Raw genomic sequence first — 21,358 nt, 5'->3', positions numbered from 1 at the left:
ATAACGTTCAAACTCGAGTCAATGGTCAAACCTATGACGCGACATTGACTCCACGGCATCTATTGCACTATTGTCGTTTCTACTCCTAGCACATGCTTTACGCTTAGTTGGAGGAGAAAAAGGGATTGTTTGACACGGCTGGTAGATTCTTTAAAAAAAATTGACCGAGCAGAACTATAGCAGCTAAAGCCTCCAAATCCTTGATCAATTCAGAAAAGATCACTGCCCGAATAATTACATAAGTGACTTCGATGAAGAATTTAAGTAGGTAATAATAATTAAGAGATCATTAAAAGTAGTACAAAAAGCAGTGAAATTAACTCTGCCAAAAGTCGAAACAGTAGGTACCTACCTCAATACTTGAAAATGGTAAATAAATGGCATTATGCTTATAATAACTATACTTACTAATAAATAAAATTGGAGTGTTTGTCTGTTTGAACGGGCTAATTGGCTAAACCTATTTTAAGGGGACTTTCACAGACAAGTAGAGGATTAACCAAGAAGTAACATAGGCTACTTTTTTAACCGACTTTAAAAATGGAGGAGTTGTAACTATTTTTCTACCTATGCACTGATATCTCAGAGATTTCTTAACCGATTTGCGTATTTTTTTTTTAATCGATAGGGGAACTTTCGACATTGTTATAAAAATTTGGATTCCAACTCCTCAACCCTGATGCTGCAGGGGATCTGACCAATATACGCGGGCGAAGCTGCGGGCATCATCTAGTGGTAAATAAATGGCAGGATGCTTATAATAATAGATTCTTTATTACCTACAGTTTTTGCTTTGATTATTCTTAGATAATACCCCATTTGCATACAAAGCCTAGGTATTGTATCTCTGTACGTTATGCCTCTCGCTCACTGCGATTGCCACACTGACTGACAACATAGTTCAACGATCCACTTACTTATTGCTTAACATATTTATGGAGAGGTTTTATCATCAAGACTTATGATAAAACTTGGTGAAATAATCGTCTATCGATCTATATGTGAAGACGTTTTAATCATTTGACAGAAGAAACTATTTCTGGTCTCCAAATTCAATGTCTTTACGGTTATTGACCATTTTAGGATTCCGTATCCGTTTACTTTAAATAAATCATCACTATATTCAACCGATAGATGCTCCCTGCGACTCGTTTGATATCGTCCATCCACCAGTTAGGAGTTTCCAACTACGCTGTCCTGCATGAGGTCGCATTTCAAGCACTTTGAGCCCTCAATGTCTATCGTTTTTCGAACCTAGGCCCTGCCCATTGCCACTTCAGCTTCCCAACCCGCTATAAAATATATACCTACTTAAATTACATTTAGGAAATTGAATAAACAAAACGAGGCAAACATGAAACCTTTATATTCTATTCACTATTAGTCATAGAATTACTAGCTAACTTTTAAATTATTATTATAGGTATTATAAATGTTACATTTTAAGGTCACCTAATATGGAGGATAGACAACTTCGCGGCTCGAATGAAAGACGCCAAAGAGAAAGATTCAATCCTGACCAGTCCTCTGTTCCGCACCAGCAAATACGGCTACACGTTAAAGGTAAGATTACGACAGTTAAGCAACGTTCAGACGAGTCTGTAACTGGATGGGTGTCAGAACATTTTTAATGGTCAGAAGATTTATGCCCGGTTTCTAATGATAACGATTCGCCTTGGTATGGGCTAGATCATCACACTAATATTATAAAGGCGAAAGTTTGTATATGTGTTTGTGTTTGTGTGTGTGTGTGTGTGTGTATGTATGTTTGTTACTCCTTCACGCAAAAACTACTGGACGGATTTGGCTGAAATTCGGAATGGAGATAGATAATATCCTGGATTAGCACATAGGCTACTTTTTATCCCGGAAAACCAAAGAGTTCCCACGGGATTTCGAAAAATCTAAATCCACGCGGACGAAGTCGCGGGCGTCAGCTAGTCAATCATAAAAGGCGTTTCTAAAAACTTTTGCAGCGTCTGCGATGAATGGACGCTAGACCCATGGACGGTTTTGCAATAAATAAATAATCTAATCTAATCAATTAACCAAGCCCTCCTTGGATACGTGGTGGACACTCGTAGCGTTTCGTTAAACAATGAAGCAATGCTTAGAATTAGAATAAAAACGAGTGCCTCTTATATCTTTCGAACCAATATTAGTTATACAAGTATGGAGTCCAATTAGTATTACAAGTTTAGAGCAAAATTTTGCTTTTCCCAACTGCTGCTACCATTTCCCAACTGTGATCGTATTCCCAGGCCGAAGTGCACCTGAACGGCATCGGCAAGTGGAAGGGCCGTCACATTACCAGCACCGTGCGCCTTGTCACTGGGCCCTACGACCCTTTGTTGGAGTGGCCCTGTGACCTTAGTGTCAGCATCATACTGCGCGACCAGCCGGCTAACAAGAACCAGGTCAGATGAAAGATAAAGAGTTACGAGCCAAGGTTCCATTTATATATAAGATAAAGAATAGGTTCCAAAATACTACCTTGAGGTACCCCTTGAGTACTAAACCAGCGATCCTTTCTTACAATGACCCTGTAACCTTAGCGTCAGCATCACATTGATTGACTAGCCGGCTAACAAAAACCAGGTAAGATGAAGAAATATTTTTGTTCAGCTCTTCTTAAAAAGGTTTTCTTTATACATAAACAAAAAAAAAAGTGTAGGTTCCATAATACTACCTTGAGGTGCTCCTTAAGTGTCTAACCAGCGACCCTTTGTTAGAATGGTCCTGTGACCTTAGTGTCAGCATCATAGGTACTGCGGGACCAGCCGGCTAAAAAGAACCAGGTCAGATGAAGGGATATTTTTGACTTTTCTTAAAGAGCTACGTGCTAAGGTTACATATACAAGGAAAAGTTTAGGTCCCAAAATACTACCTTAAGGTACCACTTGAGTACCTACCCAACGACACTTTGCTAGAATGGTCCTGTGACCTTAGCGTTAGCATTATAATGTGGATTGGCAGACTTCACACACCTTTGAGAATATTATGGAGAACTCTCAGGCAGGCAGGTTTTCTCACGATGTTTTCCTTCATCGTTAAAGCAAAAACGTACATAACACCGAAAATACCTAACTTTTCGGTTATCCGTGTTGCGTCCGGTGTTATCCGGTAGTTGCATGTCCGGGATCAAACCCCCGACCTCCGTATAGGAGGCGGAGCTCCTAACCACTAGGCTATCACAGCTTTTGACATAATATGATCTTTAATCCACAGGCAATGGACATAGTAAAATCCCTCGATCTTCGTCGAAAATCCTCCTCAAAAAGACATGATTACGACGAAACGGGTGACGAGAAGACGAAGTCCACGGAAACCCTCGACATGGGCGTCATCCAGATGAAGAGGCAGTACATCTTCATACCACACACCAGCCTGGACAAGTTTGAATACATCAAAAACGATGTTATGTTCTTGGAGTTTCTTGTTAATCAGTGACAAACCTATTTATTTATACTGCACTCTAACACGGAGAGAAGTTACTATAGGGCACTCTCTGTTTCTCAATCCTTTACAAAAGACAAAGACAAAAAAGCCTGTGCGCGTTAACCATTTTGAGTGACCAACCAGTCACAAACGAAACTATGTTTTCGAATTGAATTTTGAATGTTTTTTGTACAGTTTCTGCAATAGTACAGAAAACATCATTTCGTTTGTGTTTGGACTTTTTGTCTGTCATTTGTATGAGATTCGTAACAGAGAGCTGTATAATAACTTTTCTCCGTGGATAGAGTATCGATGAAGCCGAAAAACTTTTTGACCTGGTTTCTCCTTTACCTATTTATCGTACTGCAAGGCATCGTCAAAGTCTGCATCTGTACGTAGTCGAAATTCCACGGACACGTACGAAGCGATTTGCCTCCTCGTTTCTGATTCGAACCGCTAGGATATGGAATGCCCTTTCGGCATCAGTTTTTTATTGGTGATTATTTTAAACAACAACCATGACAAAAACAATTTTACATTAAAATTATCAATTTAAGCGCAGTCATGATAACTTTTAGAATATTTTACTATATTTACTTATTTTCTTTACAATAAACTAACTCTTCCTCTCTGTTAAATATAAGTGACTACCTCTTATGTAACTATTGATAGAATTAAGGATTATAAATAAAAATACATTTAACAGTAAACATTTTTATTTATTGCCGTTAGATACACATTTCTTTTATCTAATATACTATATAATACGAGTATGTATAAGAATAGACCATCGACAAAATCTATACATATAAATTAGACACGCAAAGAACTAAATTGTATCTGCATCCTTTTCTTTTTAATATTGCTAAAAAAGGACAGAAATTGATTTTTAGGTTGCTACTCTACAAAAACCAATAGGCTCACGACTGGAAACTAAAGTTACGAGTTTTGACAGTTCTAAATTAAATTAAGGTTGTTTAGTCCTTTTCTTTTTATATTGGTATTGCGAATACTCCAGTACCATTAAGTGACTAACATATTTTACCAATGTTAACCTCAAAAACCACCCTCAGGTTTGATGACCTGGCGAACAAAACGGTCGGTGTAATTGCACAAAATAGTATTTTCATAATCAACCCATTACCAGTCAACTACTGAGCACGGGTCTCTTCTCAGAATGATAAGGGTTTGGGCCATAGTCGGCCACGCTGGAGGACTATGGCTGGCTTGGGTTTTCTGCAACAAACCCAAATATTCCATCCGAGCAAAGTCTGGGCGGTTGGGCTAGTATAAAAGTATATGAGTCTCAAAGAAGTGATTTGTACTGCGCCAGAAATTGTTCTTCTTCAGCCAGCGAAGCGCTCAGGTAGTCGTCTTCATCAGTCCGTATTGCAGTCTTGAGGCGACGCAAAGCCAACTCGCGCTGTTTTCTCCTATAAACAAGATAAAGTTGAAAACTAAAACCCGACTGCGATCGTCTTAATAAACGCTGAAATATTATAGTTTTGTTTTTCTGTCGCTTGGTATAATTTAATTTTCCTGTATATTTATATTCATGAGCTCAGAATTTTTTCCTCTTTCATTGGACACCCCACTCGATACAATGGCAAAAAAAATTTTTTGGAAACCACTTTTTTCGATGTAATATCCGTTAGGTCAATTTTTTCGTATAAAATATAGCTTATGTCACTCGGGCCATACTAACGAATCGATTGACACCTCATTCATCAAAATCGGGTCAGTATTTTAGACGCTACAATGAAACACACATAAATACAAACTTACATACATATATAGACTCCTAAAATCATAATCCTTCCTTTTGGCTTTGCCGCAGGTCGGATTAAAATCAAAATTTATTTTAGCGTTTATATACTACCCATGAAAGTGTACCTTTTTTCTCTGATTTCTTGCTTCTGCTTCTTTCGCGAAACCATCGCGGCACTCGTGGACGGGTTTGTCGGATCGCCTGTAGTTCGAAAAGTAAGTTATAGTTTGTTTAGTGAAAGCTGAGTGGGAAAAAACTGATCAAATGCGAGTCAGACTCTTACACGAAGAGTTCAGTAACATCGTACAAGAATGTTGTGTTGAAGGAGGCGTTACTTTGCGGAAGTCCATGATATACAAAGAACCAAAAGCTTACTTTGCTATAATCCGCTATGCTATCCGCTATAATATGCAGGAAAAGCCAGCCACCAAACAAGAAATAAGCACCACCACCATGCAGCACCACACAGATCCCAAAACCACTCGACGCACGTTTCACCCCGAAACAGGAGCATCCTCAGGAAATGTAGACCTTTTGTGCATTGTAAGATTTGCCTGGTTTAGCGGATTATAGCAAATTAAGCTTTTGGTTCCTTGTGTACGGAAGCCGTGTCTGTGTGCTCGACCGTACCAAATGGGAATAGTGTTGTGCTCGGTAGCGCCAGCTGGGCCGACGGTTGTGTGTCGAAACTTCTATATATAGTGCAATTTGGTAAACGCTCTGTCAATGCGATTGAAAGTTGCGTGTTTCTCCTTGAGTTTCCAATTAAGCTACCCGTGCTGCCATCTAGGCCGTAGGTCGTGAGTTATCAGGCTGTGGTTCGTGTTTCGAGCGTTGTTGATTGTTTGAGTTTAGAAGCGACATCTTCTTGCGAATGTGGCAACCGCTACACTTGTATATTGCACAAGAAATAACACACTTTTTAATATATTTTTTTGCGATGTTTACCAGCTATATTACTAGTACTCACATGGTTGAGAGCACCAGCCCACAAGCAAGTCAACGGCTTTGCTGATGTGGTTATGTGCTAGACGCAGCGCACTGCGGGCTTCGTCTACGGGGTACCCCATCGCTTCCAACTAGACAATATAACAACAAACCATTTATATTTTACTAGCTGATGCCCGCGACTTCGTTCGCGTGGATATAGGTTTTTAAAAACCTCGTGGGCACTCTTTAATTTTCAGGGATAAAAATAATAATGGTATAATCAATCTTCATTCTAGATTTCAGCCAAATCCACCCGGTAGTTTTTGCGTGAAAGACTAACAAACACACACATACACACAAGCTTTCGCCTTTGTAATATTAGTGTGATGTGATACCTACCTGTTCGTATTTATCTGACTTAGGACCGATTTTTCAATCGTCAATAACTTTTATCTAAGGAATAAATATAAAGACAGATTTCCTATAAAAAAAATGTCTTCTTCTTGTAACGTAAATTCTTATCGATATTTTACTGGATATACTGGAGTGTATTTAGAAACTTCACAAGCTTGTTCCTCCTTACCTCCGCAACGAGTTTGTTATCGGGTTCCACGAGTGAATCGTCCGAGCTTGGGGTTTCCGTGTCGTCCGAGTCATCGCTATCCACTAACTGCAACAAATAATAATTATCATTACAGTCATTCATCATCATCAACTCAGTGAGAGTGGGACTGAGCACGGGTAATGCAACACACACGCACGTAAGCACCACGCAGAAATACACACACCCATACACGCACGCACGCACCACGCATACACACGCACGCACCACGCACACTCGTACGCACGCACGCACGTAAGTACGCACACACACACACACACACACACACACACACACACACACACACACACACACACACACACACACACACACACACACACACACACACACACACTCACACACGCACACAGGCACACACACACACACACACACTTAGAATGACGGCCTCACCAACTCGGGTTGCTCCTGTATAAGCCTGACAGCGTCCGCAACGACGTTGTTAGAGTTCCGCAGCGCGCAGACTGCGAGCCGCCGCGTGTAGCCCATGGCTTGTAGAGCTTCCACTAACTGCGGTTTCACTGCGGAACCATCTTCGCAGATGCCGAGTTTGCGCTGTTCCCTGCAAAATCACTACCCATATAATAATTGCAAAAGTGTGGTTGCTTGTTTGTTTATCCTTCAATCACGCAACGGAGCAACAGATTGACGTGACAAAATAAAACTAAGCTTAAAACTACGGGCTAGAAAATACAAAAAACAAAAACGACATGCACGGATGTCAATCGGGGTATGAGGCGGGGGGGTGCCCCGCACACCCGCACAGCGTTCGTGTTCGCCCTTACCGGGTTAGCGGTGGGTTTACCCATTTAGGGGTTGAATTTTCAAAAATCCTTTCTTAGCGGATGCCTACGTCATAATAGCTATCTGCATGCCAATATAAATCGGTTAAACGGATGGAACTTTAAGAATCCCGTGGGTACTTTTTGATTTTCTAGGATAAAAAACAGCCCCTTCCCAGGGACGTAAGCTAACACTGTACCAAATTTCATCGAAATCGGTTAAACTGTTGGGCCGTGAAAAGCTAGCAGACAGACAGACAGACCCTAATCCATACTACTAGATCCATACTTCCATACTAATATTATAAATGCAAAACATTTATAATATTATATGGATTAGCAACAAACCACTCACCTCTCTTGTCTATGCTTCTCCCGCGCCTCTTCGCGCTCCCTCCGCCTGTCTTCCAAGTAGTGATGTGCTCTGTCCAGGTCACCTCCAGTGGCCCTCAGCCCCGTCATGGCCTGTCCCCGGGACCAGCCCAGTTCCATCAGCGCTTGAACTGAAGTTTCATCCACCTTTAATAGAATATAGTTTGTTTTATTTGAACCAAAAATTAATAAAACTTTACTTTTTCTTTCCCTTTCTCTGTGTTATTTGTTTAAAAGATATTTGTTTTGACCCACTGACACATTATTTCCAGATTTCGGATAGCAAAGATCATACAAGTTTTGTAGTTGGGTAAAAATCCTAAAATTGCGTAGTCGGATAAAAATCCTACGAATTGTGTAGTCACGTAAAAATCCTACAAGTTGCGTAGTGACGTAAAAATCTTACAAATTGTGTAGTCGGGCAAAAATCCTACAAATTGCGTAGTCGGGTAAAAATCCTACAAATTGCGTAGTCGGGTAAAATTCCTACAAGTTTGGAAGTTTAACTCCACAGAGCAACGGGCAAACCTTGAGATATTTGAGTTCGGCCTCGGATTTCTCCAGCAAGGTCCTGGCTTGCGCGCGCTTGTTCTGATGGTACGCCACGATACCTTGCAGCAAGTATAGACGCATGAACAGCACGCGCTCATTTGCTGCAACACAAAATATTGTTGCTTCCAAATCAGATTAAAAAAAAATCGGCCAAGTGCGAGTCAGACTCGCGCACTGAGGGTTCCGTACTCGGGTATTTTTTCCAACATTTTGCACGATAAATCAAAAACTATTTTACTTAAAAATAAATAAAAATTTGTTTTAGGATGTACAGGTAAAGCCCTTTCATATGATACCCCACTTGGTATAGTTATCTTATTTTGAAAATTGAAACACATTTTAATTTTTTTTTAATGATGTAACCACAAATTCGCAGTTTTCAGATTTATTCCTGTACTTATGCTATAAGACCTACCTACCTACCAAATTTCATGATTCTAGGTTAACAGGAAGTACCCTATAGGTTTTTTGACAGACACGACGAACAGACGGACGGACCGGACAGACTGACAGACAGACAGACAACAAAGTGATCCTATAAGGGTTCCGTTTCTCCTTTTGAGTTACGGAACCCTAAAAAATTATAGTCCCCATGGCGCTGAGCCCATGTTTTGATTGTCAATTATTGAATTTGTAAGATAATGACGTAATGGTGATAGTTAATTACGTAAACTTAAAACCAGCCACTTCAGCTTACTGGTTTGGACTATGTCAGTGTCTTGGTTCTCCTGCAGATTTCTTCATTCTTCGAGGAAACTACTCACACACCCTAGTACGAAAAGTTAGATAATACGCTCGCTTCACTCACCGTTAGTCCCTTTAAGTGCAATCAGCCTCTGCTGGTCCTCCCCGTAGGTCGCAGTGAAGGATTTCTCAGCGCGAGCCAATCTCGTCGCCGCGTCGTTGGCCGAGGAAAGGTTCTGTAGGCACAGGTAGCACCATGCTATGTCCAACTGAAGAACAGCCACGTTGTCTACCGAACTCAGGATCGTGGACCTGCATTCACTATGGACAAAGTTGTACTCTTAAGGCCCAATTAAATAAAATTAACCACTCTTGAATAGAATATGGAATAGAATAGAACAAATTTTTATTCAAGTAAACTTTTACAAGTGTTTTTGAATCGTCAAAATAACTTACCCCTGGTTATGAATAGTTACTTACGGAATGCCATTCCTACCGAGAAGAACCTGCAAGAAACTCGGCGGTTGCTCTTTTCAATTGTTCAATTTACAATAATATGCCATACTATAGAACGCTGTAGAGTCGCCACAGTTCACCACTGTTAGGGAACTTGTAAAAAAACGTCAAGGCTTCGACGTCACTGGTACGCCTACAGTCACGCCTACAGTAGCCCTATTTTTCTTTGATTGTACGTCACCATAACCTCATATTTGACATATCGTCAGGCGGGCATATGTGGGCAGTCCATGTCTATCATGGAACCATGGAAAATCATGGACCGCTTACCAGCAATCATAGTATGAGCCTGCTGGACTGTAGACCTTAAGAAGTTAGCGGAAAATGGGTGGATGAGGAAGATGGGGAACCATATATGATGGTATGCTTCAGAGAAGGCTTATGTCCAGCAGATGACCCAAACAGGCTGCTTGATTGATTCCACTGTTTTACCGGACTGGTCTTCAAGCTGTATTCAACTTACTTCAACTGGCGATCAGCCTCCAGCAATAGTACAAGAGCCAGCGAATAGTCCTTCTTCTTAGCGGCGGCTCTCCCGCGCTCATGTAGCGCCAACCCTACTAGCAAAGCCTTTCTCTCTGCTGGTGGTAATTCCACTGTTTTACCGGACTGGTCTTCAAGCTGTATTCAACTTACTTTAACTGGCGATCAGCCTCCAGCAATAGTACAAGAGCCAGCGAATAGTCCTTCTTCTTAGCGGCGGCTCTCCCGCGCTCATGTAGCGCCAACCCTACTAGCAAAGCCTTTCTCTCTGCTGGTGGTAATTCCACTGTTTTACCGGACTGGTCTTCAAGCTGTATTCAACTTACTTCAACTGGCGATCAGCCTCCAGCAATAGTACAAGAGCCAGCGAATAGTCCTTCTTCTTAGCGGCGGCTCTCCCGCGCTCATGTAGCGCCAACCCTACTAGCAAAGCCTTTCTCTCTGCTGGTGGTAATTCCACTGTTTTACCGGACTGGTCTTCAAGCTGTATTCAACTTACTTCAACTGGCGATCAGCCTCCAGCAATAGTACAAGAGCCAGCGAATAGTCCTTCTTCTTAGCGGCGGCTCTCCCGCGCTCATGTAGCGCCAACCCTACTAGCAAAGCCTTTCTCTCTGCTGGTGGTAATTCCACTGTTTTACCGGACTGGTCTTCAAGCTGTATTCAACTTACTTCAACTGGCGATCAGCCTCCAGCAATAGTACAAGAGCCAGCGAATAGTCCTTCTTCTTAGCGGCGGCTCTCCCGCGCTCATGTAGCGCCAACCCTACTAGCAAAGCCTTTCTCTCTGCTGGTGGTAATTCCACTGTTTTACCGGACTGGTCTTCAAGCTGTGATGATAAATAAAATCTTGTAAAAATACTGTTTATTAAAAAAACATTAATTTTATTTATTTATGTGTGCAAGCGAAAGCAAAAAAAAAAACTAAATTTAGAAAGAATGTGACGAATGCAGAGTATCAAGATTAGGATGATTGTAGGGTTTATTTATTACTAGACGATGTCCGCGACTGCGTCCGCGTGGATTTAAGGTTTTTTAAAAATCCCATGGGAACTGTTGAATGAGATTTCTGAAAATTCCACCCCTAAGGGGGTAAAATAGGGGTTTGAAATTTGAGTAGTCCACATGAAGTTACGGTAATAAGCTAGTGGCTACTAAAATAGGAAACAATAGGAAATACTGTACAATGTATTCTATCTCATTCTCTCGCAGGCTAAATTCCATAGATGTATTTGTTTCTTTTTATGGAATCGAAACATTGTGCATCTCACTCTTGAGTATGTAACGCCTGTAAATGCAGATTGAAATAGCATGCTCTAACACTAACATGGAGTGACTCAATAAAGTAATCTTATAAAAAGATATACCTTCATATATTCATCATCATCACCAAACCCTTCGACGTTTTCGGACAGCAGAGTGGCGTCGTCCAGCGTAGACTTCATTTCCATGTACATCTTGTCTTCCTTTGTCACTTGCTCTGGGGATTCTGCAACAAATATTTGCAAGAAAGTTAGTACAAGTTTTAAATTAAGGTTTAAGTCCAAATTGGGGCAATTTTTAGATTATTTATGAATATCCAACTGAGTTTGTTATGAGCTCTTCTCAGACCTGAGCGCGATTGGAACCCTCATAGCTTTAGTTTTAAGTTTACATAATTAATTATCACCATTACCTACATCATTATCTTACAAATTTAACAATTGACCATCAAACAGTACAATGGTAGAAAATTTGAATAAATGTTTTGACTTTCGTTTAGATACTGCTTACCGCTCCACTGCACTCAACAGGTGTGCATTGTGCCCTAATTTAACTCACCAGCCATAACAAGTGCCATAAGTTGAGCTCCATTCTTGATCCCTTGCTCCTCCAAGCTTGGATCTGGTTTTATCAGTTTTCCATTGTGTATCAACTTTACTCTATAAACAGAAAAAAAAATCTTAGAATTATTATATAAAAAACAATCGTTTTCATATTGACTGTTTCTTTCTCTTTTTTCTATCTGAGCAGGTTCCTGTCCAGTGACTCAACTGGAGTTGTCACTCCAGCCATGCAAGCTCATTCCAGAAGCCAAGTAGACCACTAAGGTTGCCAAGGGCTTCCTGGAGAATAGCTGGGGATATCAAGTAGCACTTGCATAAGTCTTATATTGACTGTCGATTATTGTAATTACTACCATCTAATAATTACCTATTTCTATCAACATTCAGCAGCTCGGCTATTGACTCAACCAGCTCCTCTCCCCTAATACTGAGCCTCTTCAATATCTTCAGCACGCCAGGCTTCTCCCCCGGCACCGTGGCCCTCACCCGCAACGTGGCCAGCCCAGACTCCGCAAACTCCTCATTAGCTTTCAAACGGTCTAGCGAGTGTAGTTGCAATTCATGAAGACCTTGGGTGACTAGGTCTTCGTTTATGTTTAGTGATGCAGCATACTTGGCTGCTAAGTCCTGAAAACAAGAGTAAGTGAGTATAAAGATTATGGAATATTGATTATTAAGTTTGGAAGTATACCATATACATATATATGTAGGTTCCCTCATGATGTTTGCCTTGACCCTAAAAGGAGATATTTAATTACTTAAAACACTTTTTACTTCAAAAATTAAACAATAGAGTTGTTACAAAAACAAAAAGGATCCAGCCAAATTCTGCCTATACCTAAGCATACAATATGTTATGAATTATGATATAACAACTTGTATAGTACATGGTTTAGTAAATTTATTTTATTACCTACATTAAATACTTCACACAAAATATTAAAATAATATTAGCAAAATGTCCATAACTTAAATACCATTAAAACTTTTCTGAGAGGTTATTATTAATCGGGTATCTAATGTCTTTTCTAACAATGGTTTTTTTTCAATTTTCCCTTAAATAAAGTTAGAGGTGCGTGGCCCGGGATCAAGCCCCTGAAGTCTCGAATAGAAGAGCGACATCTTCACAGATGCTATCACCGCTCTATCACGATAATTATAATCACGTTTAAGTAATAAACAAACCTTCAGGCTTTGTGATATCCCATCACCGCTGACATAATATGGGGCCTCCCACAACTTGATCTTTTCTTCGTTTAGTTTCGCTCGCAATTTTATTAACAGGTCTTCGTGCTCGAGACCTGCCTCCATGATTCTTCAATCTCACGTTCAAACAACGAAATGATTTGCAAAATTACGATTTTGGAGTAAAATTAGCAAAATCAGCCAAAACAAAACAATTTTACAGCTGGCACTGACATTGACAGCAACTGTCAATGTCAAACAAGAATCATTGTCACTGTCAGCAAGCTGTCAGTAGCTGTCAATATTTTTTTTCAGGGCAAAGGGTGGCAAAGGTAGCCATGCAAACAAAGGCTGGATCTAATAAATTAATAATAACAGCGATTTAACTACCCATGCTGGCTCAGGCAGCTGGCGCTCGTTTTTTCTCGTTTTAAATGAAATCTAAACGAAGTCAAAGTGCGCTAGATTTCAACTTTAGAGTCAAAACTTTTTGTCGGTTTAAATAAAACAAAAAATCATTTCGATATATCGATTTACACAAGTTCAAACATTTGTATGTAAATTATTAGTTTCTAGAGCATTTCTACTTTTAATGAGTTTCCTAATAAGAATCGAAATTTGTGTGTATGGAACGCGCTTGAAGGACACTCCTCTTATATGGCTACTAGCTGATGCCCGCAATTTCGTTCGCGTGGATGTAGGTTTTTTAAATTCCCGTGGGAACTCTTTGATTTTCCGGGAAAAAAGTAGCCTATGTGCTAATCCAGGGTATAATCTATCTCCATTCTAAACAGCCCAATCCGTCCAGTAGTTTTTGCGTGAAGGAGTAACAAACATACACACACACACATACAAAATTTCTCCTTTATAATATTAGTGTGATAAACTTAATAATCTACGATCATTCTACGATGTAATTAATTTAATCATCAAACAAAATAATCATTGCACAGTGCACTAATACAATAATACAACCTTTTAATTTTACACTCAATAAAACTCAATAATTTTTGATTAAGTACAAATTAAAAACCTATCTTTAATCTTTATCAAGTCTTACACAGCATTAGGCGTATTTTAAAGTTTTTACGGAGCCATAGAAAATGAAGGCTTTAGTGCTGATATTAGGTAAGAAATAAGAATATATATTCTTGGTAGGGAACCTTCTTAACGCAAGGTCAACTCGCACTTGTCAGGTTTTTAGTAAACCGGTTACTATTTTCATGAATTTCTTGTTTTCTATTTCCCAAGCAACGTTGTTAATCCTTCACACATGTGAGTCGTACATTTTACTGACCGCCAACATGGAAGACGTCCACGCATTGGCCAAACAGTTGGCCGCGTCTCCCGTGGTTGACCAGGTCAAGAGGCTGTGGCGGCGCGCTTCCATGCAGTTCCAGAAGAAACTGAAACAGACTCGCAGGCAAGGCGGGAAATCTGTCGAGGAAGGTGAGAAAGTCGGCCTTACTGGTCAGTATTGTTCTTCACTCATCATTTCATCATAAACCCATCGTCGGGTTATAACTAAGGCTAGTATTTCTTTTCTGCACAAGCATTTCTCTGTTTTAGAATTACCTACATATAGGTAACCTATTTTTTAGGGTTCCGAATCTCAAAAGGTAAAACGGAACCCTTATAGGATCACTTTGTTGTCTGTCTGTCCGTCCGTCCATCGTGTCTGTCAAGAAAACCTATAAGGTACTTCCCGTTGACCTAGAATTATGTTTGGCTGGTAAGTAGGTTTTATAGCACAAGTAAAGAAATAAATCCGAAAACCATGAATTTGTGTGGTCACATCATTAAAAAAAAAATTGTGTTTCAATTTTCAAAGTAAATAACTAATACCATGTGGGATATCATATGAAAGGGTACCTTTACATTCTAAAACAGTTTATTTATTTATTTTTATACATAACAATTTTTGATTTATCGTGCACGGAAAAAATACCCAAGTACGCAACCCTCGGTGCGCGAGTCTGAACTTGGCCGGTTTTTGTGTAGATAGGGTCTCTAGGTACATACTTTATTTGACCTTCTAATAAGCATCCAGACATTATGCAGTGCAAAACTAAAAAATCACAGCCGGGTTTTGTTTTTTTTTTTTTAATTTTTACAGAGCACGACGGGGAAACGGAAATCGATCGACGCACAAGGAGGATCATAAGAGATCTGGTAGCTATCGGAAAAGAATCTGGTTACATCGAACCTATCAAGCAGGTCCTGCAAAAGTTTAGCAAAAAATAAAATACTTTGACCTTGGATGGAATTCGCCCAAAACTTTGACTCAATAAAGTGTTGAATTACTGTGGCAATGAACTTTTGAAAAAATTCAGGTAATATTTCCCAAAAAAGATGAAGGGGTTAAAAAAAAGCTAAATTTATGTCTACTTAGTACTTACCCGTGCATCACAATTACGCGTGATTTATTATCCTGAAACAAAGTATTAAAACCAGCCAATCAATTGCAACTATTTTACGGCCAATTAAGCTTGTGGCTGAAAGCCTGAAGCATTTACTTTGAAATGCTTTGAACATTGAATGGGTATCGCCATCAATTTTAATTAGAGTATCCAACTAAAATCACATAAGTATATAATACCTAGGTATCCATAGCGTGTTTGATATAATCTATACATATAATAAAATTGTAGAAAAGTGGTGTCTGTACAATGGAAATATATAAAAAAAAAGTAGCAGGGGTTGTTATTATATCGATGCCGAACCCGAAATTGTAATTGATTTTTTTTTGTCTGTTTGTCTGTTTGTCTGTTTGTCTGTGTGTTTGTGCACGCTAATATCAGAAACGGCTTATTCGATTTAGATACGGTTTTCACTAATATATTGTAGTAAGCTTCACTTAGGATTTAGTGTTTATTTCATGTCAATCGGTTCATAAATAAAAAAGTTATGTCAATTTAAAGAATCACGGCGCCTCGCGCCTGAGCGTCCGTGGCTATATAAAGCGCGAAAAGTCACTATTCCACGCGAACGAAGTCGCGGGCACAGCTAGTTAATCATATAACGAGACAAAATATGAGGTAAGTAGTACCAAATGTTTGTCTGTCTGTCTGTCTTCTATTTTTTTGCGGCCCAACAGTTTAACCGATTTTAATGTTTGGTATAAGAGTTAGCTTACATCCCGGAGAGGGACATATGATAGATTTTATTTCGGGAAATCAAAAAGTTCCCACGGGATTCTTAAAGGCCCATCCGTTTAACCGATTTATAAAATAACAAGTGTAAAATAAAAATTTATAACACCCCCGACAAGTGAAGATTATAGTAATAACTAGAAAAGAGCTGATAATTTTCAAACGGCTGAAACGATTTTCTTGGATTATAGCTAAGAACACTCTCGATCAAGCCACCTTTCGAACAAAAAAAAACTAAATTAAAATCGTTTCGTTAGTTTAGGAACTACGATGCCATAGACAGATACACAGATACTTACGTTAAACTTATAACACTCCTCTTTTTGGGTCGGGGGTTAAAAAGAAAACCTGTCTTTTACGCAAGAGTACAATTTCAATGCATTAGAATCTCTTACATAGTTTAACGATCGACCTATACATACGTAGGTATAGAGAGAGCCAGCGTGTGCCAGGCCTTCATAATTTTATAAAAGCTGAAAGTTTCCCTGCGTATTGCCCCCTACACAGGGAGGTTACGATCAGCAACTATGAAGTTTGGTTAGTTTGGAGATAACAAGTAACAAAGGTGTAAAAAAATCTTACGTAAAAGTAGGTACCTATAACGTCTAATTTTTTTATATTTTCTTCGGTATAGTATTAGAAATCACGTCATGTATTGCAGAATGAAAGCATGGAGCCAATTAATTTTGCCAATTTATTAGTCTTAATGAAATATTGCTATAATATAGCGTTTTGGTACCTATTACCTGAATTGGAAATAGAATCTCGTAGGAGTACCTAACTAAATATAGATAGATATTCCGGCGAATGTTAGCTACATAATTCTTAATTATAATTACGTGTTCTGATACGCCTCGTACCTGTATCTAAAAGCATATAATTATTATTATTTGAAATTGCGACCCTAATAGGAGGAATTTATTAGTAGAGCGTTCTACACAATATTTCAATTTTTCAATTTTTAATTTTTTTTGTGATGTAACCACAAATTCACGGGTTTCGGATTTTTTCCTTTACTTGTGCTATAAGACCTACGTACCTACCAAATTTCATGATTCTAGGTCAATAGGAATACTCCGTAGGAATTAGACCGACATCAAGATGCTATAAGGATTCCTTTTTTCCTTTTGAGATGAACCCTGGAAACATTAGATAGATACCTACACTCCTTTTCTTGGGCAGTTGTGCAAAAATAACGGGAATAAAGTCAAGATTTCCATTCTTTAGGCTTTTATACTTAGTTAAAACCCTCGCCGCCTATTTATTAGGGAACCATTTTAAGCTTATCTCTTTAAAACAGGCTCACGCCCTTCGTCTTAACATCTTTTATAGTGCTTGCACAAGGAACCAGTAGTAGATTATTTTGACGATTCAAAAGCACTTGTAAATGTTTAATTGAATAAAAATATTTTGATTTTTTTTTGAATAAAACACAGAAAATGTTCCTATAGTACGCGACAGGTCGAGATGGTAATCGGGGTGGGGACGCCCCGCACACCCGCACAGCCTCCGCGCTAACCCGGTGCGGGATACCGCGGGTGAAGTGCGGGTGTGCGGAGCGTCAGCTCCGTTTTATACCCCCATTGCCAGCTCTACCTACCTACTAAAGTTAGGAAAGAAAAAACCGACCAAGTGCGAGTCGGACTCGCGCACCGAGAACCGCACCGTGTGTGTATGTGTGTACGTGTGTGTGTTTGTTACTTTTTTGCGCAAAAACTACTGAACGGATTTAGCTGAAATTCGGAATGGAGATAGATTATACCTTGGATTAACGCATAGGCTACTTTTATCCCGGAAAATCAAAGAGTTCCTACTGGATTTTGAAAAACATACATACATGCGGACGAAGTTGCGCGCGTTCGCTAGTAAAATAATATAAATCTCAGCCTCCTTATAAAAATCATCACCTTGAATAAAATATTGTTGACTGCGACTTAACTTTGTTCGTTAAATAATCCGTATTTTTCTCAAACGTTAACAAGTAGCTAGTAAACATTTAACTTTGTCGCGAAAAATAAAAGGCAACTTTGTAATCAACGTAAGAAGAAAAGCAGAATTATTTTCTTAACTAAAAGCTCTAACAAAGTTTGTCTAAATTGGCTCGTAGGTACTTCAAACATGTCTTGAAGTTTCCTTTCATTATTTTACTCTTGTGATTTGCGCAAAAATCAAAGTAACAGTTTAAATCACTAGGTACCCATTAAATCACACTTTACATCACACTATCACACTTCACACTAATATTATAAAGGTGAAAGTTTGTGTGTATGTATGTGTGTGAGTGTGTTTGTTACTCTTTCATTCAAAAACTACTAAACGGATTTGGCTGAAATTTGGAATGCAGATAGATAATATCCTGGACTAGCATTGTCCATTATTCCGTACTACAGTCGTATTTTTTCGACATTTCACACGATAAATTAAAAACTATTGTGCATAAAAATAAATGAAAATCTGTTTTAGAGTGTTCAGGTAGGTAAAGACTTTTGATATGATATCCCACTTGGCATAGTTATCTTAAACGGACATACAGACAGACAACAAAGTGATTCTGTAAGGGTTCCGTTTTTCCTTTTGAGGTACGGAATCCTAAAAATGAGCTTTTGCATTTCGGCACATTTCGGTCCGTCTCTGTAAAATAATATTCGTATCAGGTGCTTTAGGTAACCCGTAAAAAATGGTAATCTAAAGGTTGATTGGGTATTAGGTACCATGGTGAACGATTAAATAAAAAGTTACGACTTTAATTTCCTTTTTACGCCTGTTTTATTGCGATCGCAGCCGCTTTTGGAAAGATTTGAGAGTTTATCACGCTGTATCTCCTAAACAGGTAAGTGCCGAAATCACCAACGTTGAGTGACGTTTAACCGAGGAATAAATTAGGCGTAGACGATAGTTTTGTATTAAAAACCTGCCAAAATATCTTTACGCACGGATAATTATTTTGCGTCGGTGAAATCGGGCTGTAAGTAACCTTAATCACACATTAAATTTAGTATATCTCCTAAACGTTTTTAGGATTCCGTACCAAAATGGTACGAAAGGAACCCTTATGGTGCTAACAATGACCATAGACGTTTTACTCTTTGAGTACGAAACCCTTATCAGAAATAATTTTATAAAACTTTTATCAACAATCAATTCTTTCTTCACTTCAACAAAATTTCCTAGAATTGAATATTTACCTTCAATTACGGAGTTTTTATTAAGTATCTACTCAATGTTCTCGTTATTATAATGAAAATATTCACCGTCTGGTTAGTTTGAAAGGTACCTATTCAATTGATGAATAGTATTCAAAAGGACCTTTCCAATTGCTGGACAGGTATTTGGAAAGTCTAATTGGTATTTGTAAAGTCACTCATAAATAATATTTTACTAGCAACCCGCACGGGTAGCTTATTACAATTTTTGTAGGTATCTCTAATTTTTTGAAAAGAAAGTTTGCCAATGTTACTAAGGAATAACGTAGCTATCTACTGGTGAAAGAACTTTGGGATCCAATCCCAATGTTTGTCAACCAACGTTGTCACTACTGTCACCAGTTACACACATATAGTGCGTTGTTGCCAGACTTATATAAGCTATCGCTTTTACCCGAACGGAGGTTCCCTGAAATAGCCCGAGATAACAATATCTAGTTGACACATGTATGTACAAGAGCGGCAACAACCTATGACACCCTCTAGTCTTATAATCATATCTCTATGTTTGATACAAAGTCACTGATTTGACTAGTCATCATTCCTATTGCCGTATACCGCGCAGACAACAAGCGTGAAATAACGCAGTTATAAGTTCTCCACTGCTAATAATTTGATTTGCTACCACTCCCTACACTCGCAAACTTCGTCACTTGCTGCATTATGTGTATATATTTATTTGTATACAGTAGGTACGCATTTTTATAGAAAGATCTTTATAAGGGCTTTTTGGGCTGAAGTCCAAAGCCCCGTGGCTACTATTTTATTTTAAAGCTAAACTTCCTCCATACATCTTCAACCAGTGGAAACGTACATCATCATCATCAGCTCACTACTAAGCATGGGTCTTATCTCAAAATGAGAAGGGTTAGACAATAAATAGACCTCCACGCTGTGGACTGGCAGACTTCAAACACCTTTGCGAGTATTATGGAAGACTGTCAGGCATGCAGGTTTTACTTACAATGTTTTCCTGCACTGTTAAAGCAAGGGATATTTAATTGCTTAAAACGCACATAACTGCCGAAAAGCTAGAGGTGCGTGTCCGGGATCGAACCCCCGACCACTCGAAAAGAAGGCGGACCTTAACCACTAGTCTTATCAGTAACCTTATCAGTGAATATCACTGCTTACCTGATGAAGTTAAAATCGGTGAAATCACATTTTAAACTTCTTGACCCTAGTCAGGAAAGGTAAATCATTTCTAAAACTAAGTCTTTTTAGGATAAAAGAGTATTAGGAGTACCTAATAGCAGGTACAAACGCATAACTATGCCAGAGCAGCAAACGGATTTCTAGTTTTTAATTGTAAGTAATTCAATTAGTTCACTGTACAACGGGAACTGCAGTTTTCAACTTCGCTACACGTGCAATATGTATTTTATATCCATAGTATAATCTAAATATATATGTATAAAAGGGAAGGAGACTGAACGACAATTTTCAAAAATCCTTTCCAGCAAAGGCGCAAACAGTCGAAATAACTATCTGATGCCCACGACTTCGTTCGCGTGGATACAGGTTTTTTTAAATCCCGTGGGAACTCTTTGATTTTTCGGGATAAAAAGTAGCCTATGTGCTAATCCAGGGCTAATATCTCCATCCGAAATTTCCATTTAAATTTTAGTAGTTTTTGCGTAAAGGAGTAACAACACACACACACACATACATACACACAACCTTTCGCTTTTATAATATATTAGTGTGATATCACATAGATATTCTTGAAATTCGCGCATTAACTTTTGCACGCAAGTGGTGGTTTAATAATAATATGACAGCCATGTCGTCTTGTTCCGGGACAGATGGAAATAGAAAATCAATTTCGTCGCGCAAATTGTGTTTCCA

The 21,358-nt window shown here is 38.9% G+C and overlaps 3 protein-coding genes across 7 annotated transcripts in view; 2 read left to right on the top strand and 1 right to left on the bottom strand.

Moving 5' to 3' along the window:
- The window catches only part of LOC123876119 (TNF receptor-associated factor 3), a 41,074-nt gene that overhangs the window by 5,870 nt on the left and 13,846 nt on the right, over positions 1-21,358 (top strand). For 2 of the 4 annotated variants that reach the window (XM_045922263.1, XM_045922264.1), the window contains exons 8-10: positions 1,448-1,563; positions 2,262-2,417; positions 3,229-3,465. In XM_045922263.1, the coding sequence (XP_045778219.1) occupies positions 1,448-1,563; positions 2,262-2,417; positions 3,229-3,450 (494 nt within the window). In that variant the 3' untranslated portion in view covers positions 3,451-3,465. Of the gene's footprint in view, positions 1-1,447; positions 1,564-2,261; positions 2,418-3,228; positions 4,143-21,358 lie in introns of those variants that run through there. The other 2 variants (XM_045922265.1, XM_045922262.1) reach the window with 1 other exon arrangement.
- Positions 4,137-13,384, bottom strand: LOC123876118 (NEDD8 ultimate buster 1-like). 2 transcript variants are annotated; one of them, XR_006798264.1, is made up of 14 exons: positions 13,156-13,384; positions 12,338-12,597; positions 11,966-12,066; positions 11,512-11,633; positions 10,817-10,974; positions 9,270-9,466; positions 8,438-8,562; positions 7,893-8,056; positions 7,149-7,317; positions 6,720-6,806; positions 6,177-6,285; positions 5,332-5,407; positions 4,666-4,871; positions 4,137-4,633 (listed from the first exon to the last, which is right to left on the bottom strand). XR_006798264.1 is itself a non-coding variant. In XM_045922261.1 (13 exons), exons 1-13 carry the CDS (start codon positions 13,279-13,281, stop codon positions 4,745-4,747), a joined length of 1,821 nt encoding a protein of 606 aa, XP_045778217.1. In that variant the 5' UTR covers positions 13,282-13,384; the 3' UTR covers positions 4,137-4,744. The 2 variants fall into 2 exon arrangements, 1 of the variants encoding a protein (XP_045778217.1); XM_045922261.1 differs by having other exon boundaries at positions 4,137-4,871.
- Positions 14,108-15,498, top strand: LOC123876134. The gene is made up of 3 exons (XM_045922289.1): positions 14,108-14,283; positions 14,407-14,604; positions 15,272-15,498. Exons 1-3 carry the CDS (start codon positions 14,259-14,261, stop codon positions 15,397-15,399), a joined length of 351 nt encoding a protein of 116 aa, XP_045778245.1. The 5' UTR covers positions 14,108-14,258; the 3' UTR covers positions 15,400-15,498.

This window comes from Maniola jurtina, chromosome 21 (assembly GCF_905333055.1).
Source record: "Maniola jurtina chromosome 21, ilManJurt1.1, whole genome shotgun sequence".
NCBI classification, from domain to species: Eukaryota; Metazoa; Arthropoda; class Insecta; order Lepidoptera; family Nymphalidae; genus Maniola; species Maniola jurtina.
This window is presented reverse-complemented; position numbering and strand designations above follow the sequence as displayed.

Coding starts and splice junctions, on each gene's coding strand:
- LOC123876118 (XM_045922261.1), bottom strand. CDS start 13,281: ATGGAGGCAGGTCTCGAGCACGAAGACCTGTTAATAAAATTGCGAGCG. Junction 7,318..7,892: donor GAGAAGCATAGACAAGAGAG/GTGAGTGGTTTG, acceptor GTGATTTTGCAG/GGAACAGCGCAAACTCGGCA. Junction 4,872..5,331: donor CAAGAAATCAGAGAAAAAAG/GTACACTTTCAT, acceptor TCTTGTTTATAG/GAGAAAACAGCGCGAGTTGG.
- LOC123876134 (XM_045922289.1), top strand. CDS start 14,259: ATGAAGGCTTTAGTGCTGATATTAG. Junction 14,284..14,406: donor GGCTTTAGTGCTGATATTAG/GTAAGAAATAAG, acceptor CTATTTCCCAAG/CAACGTTGTTAATCCTTCAC. Junction 14,605..15,271: donor CGGGAAATCTGTCGAGGAAG/GTGAGAAAGTCG, acceptor TAATTTTTACAG/AGCACGACGGGGAAACGGAA.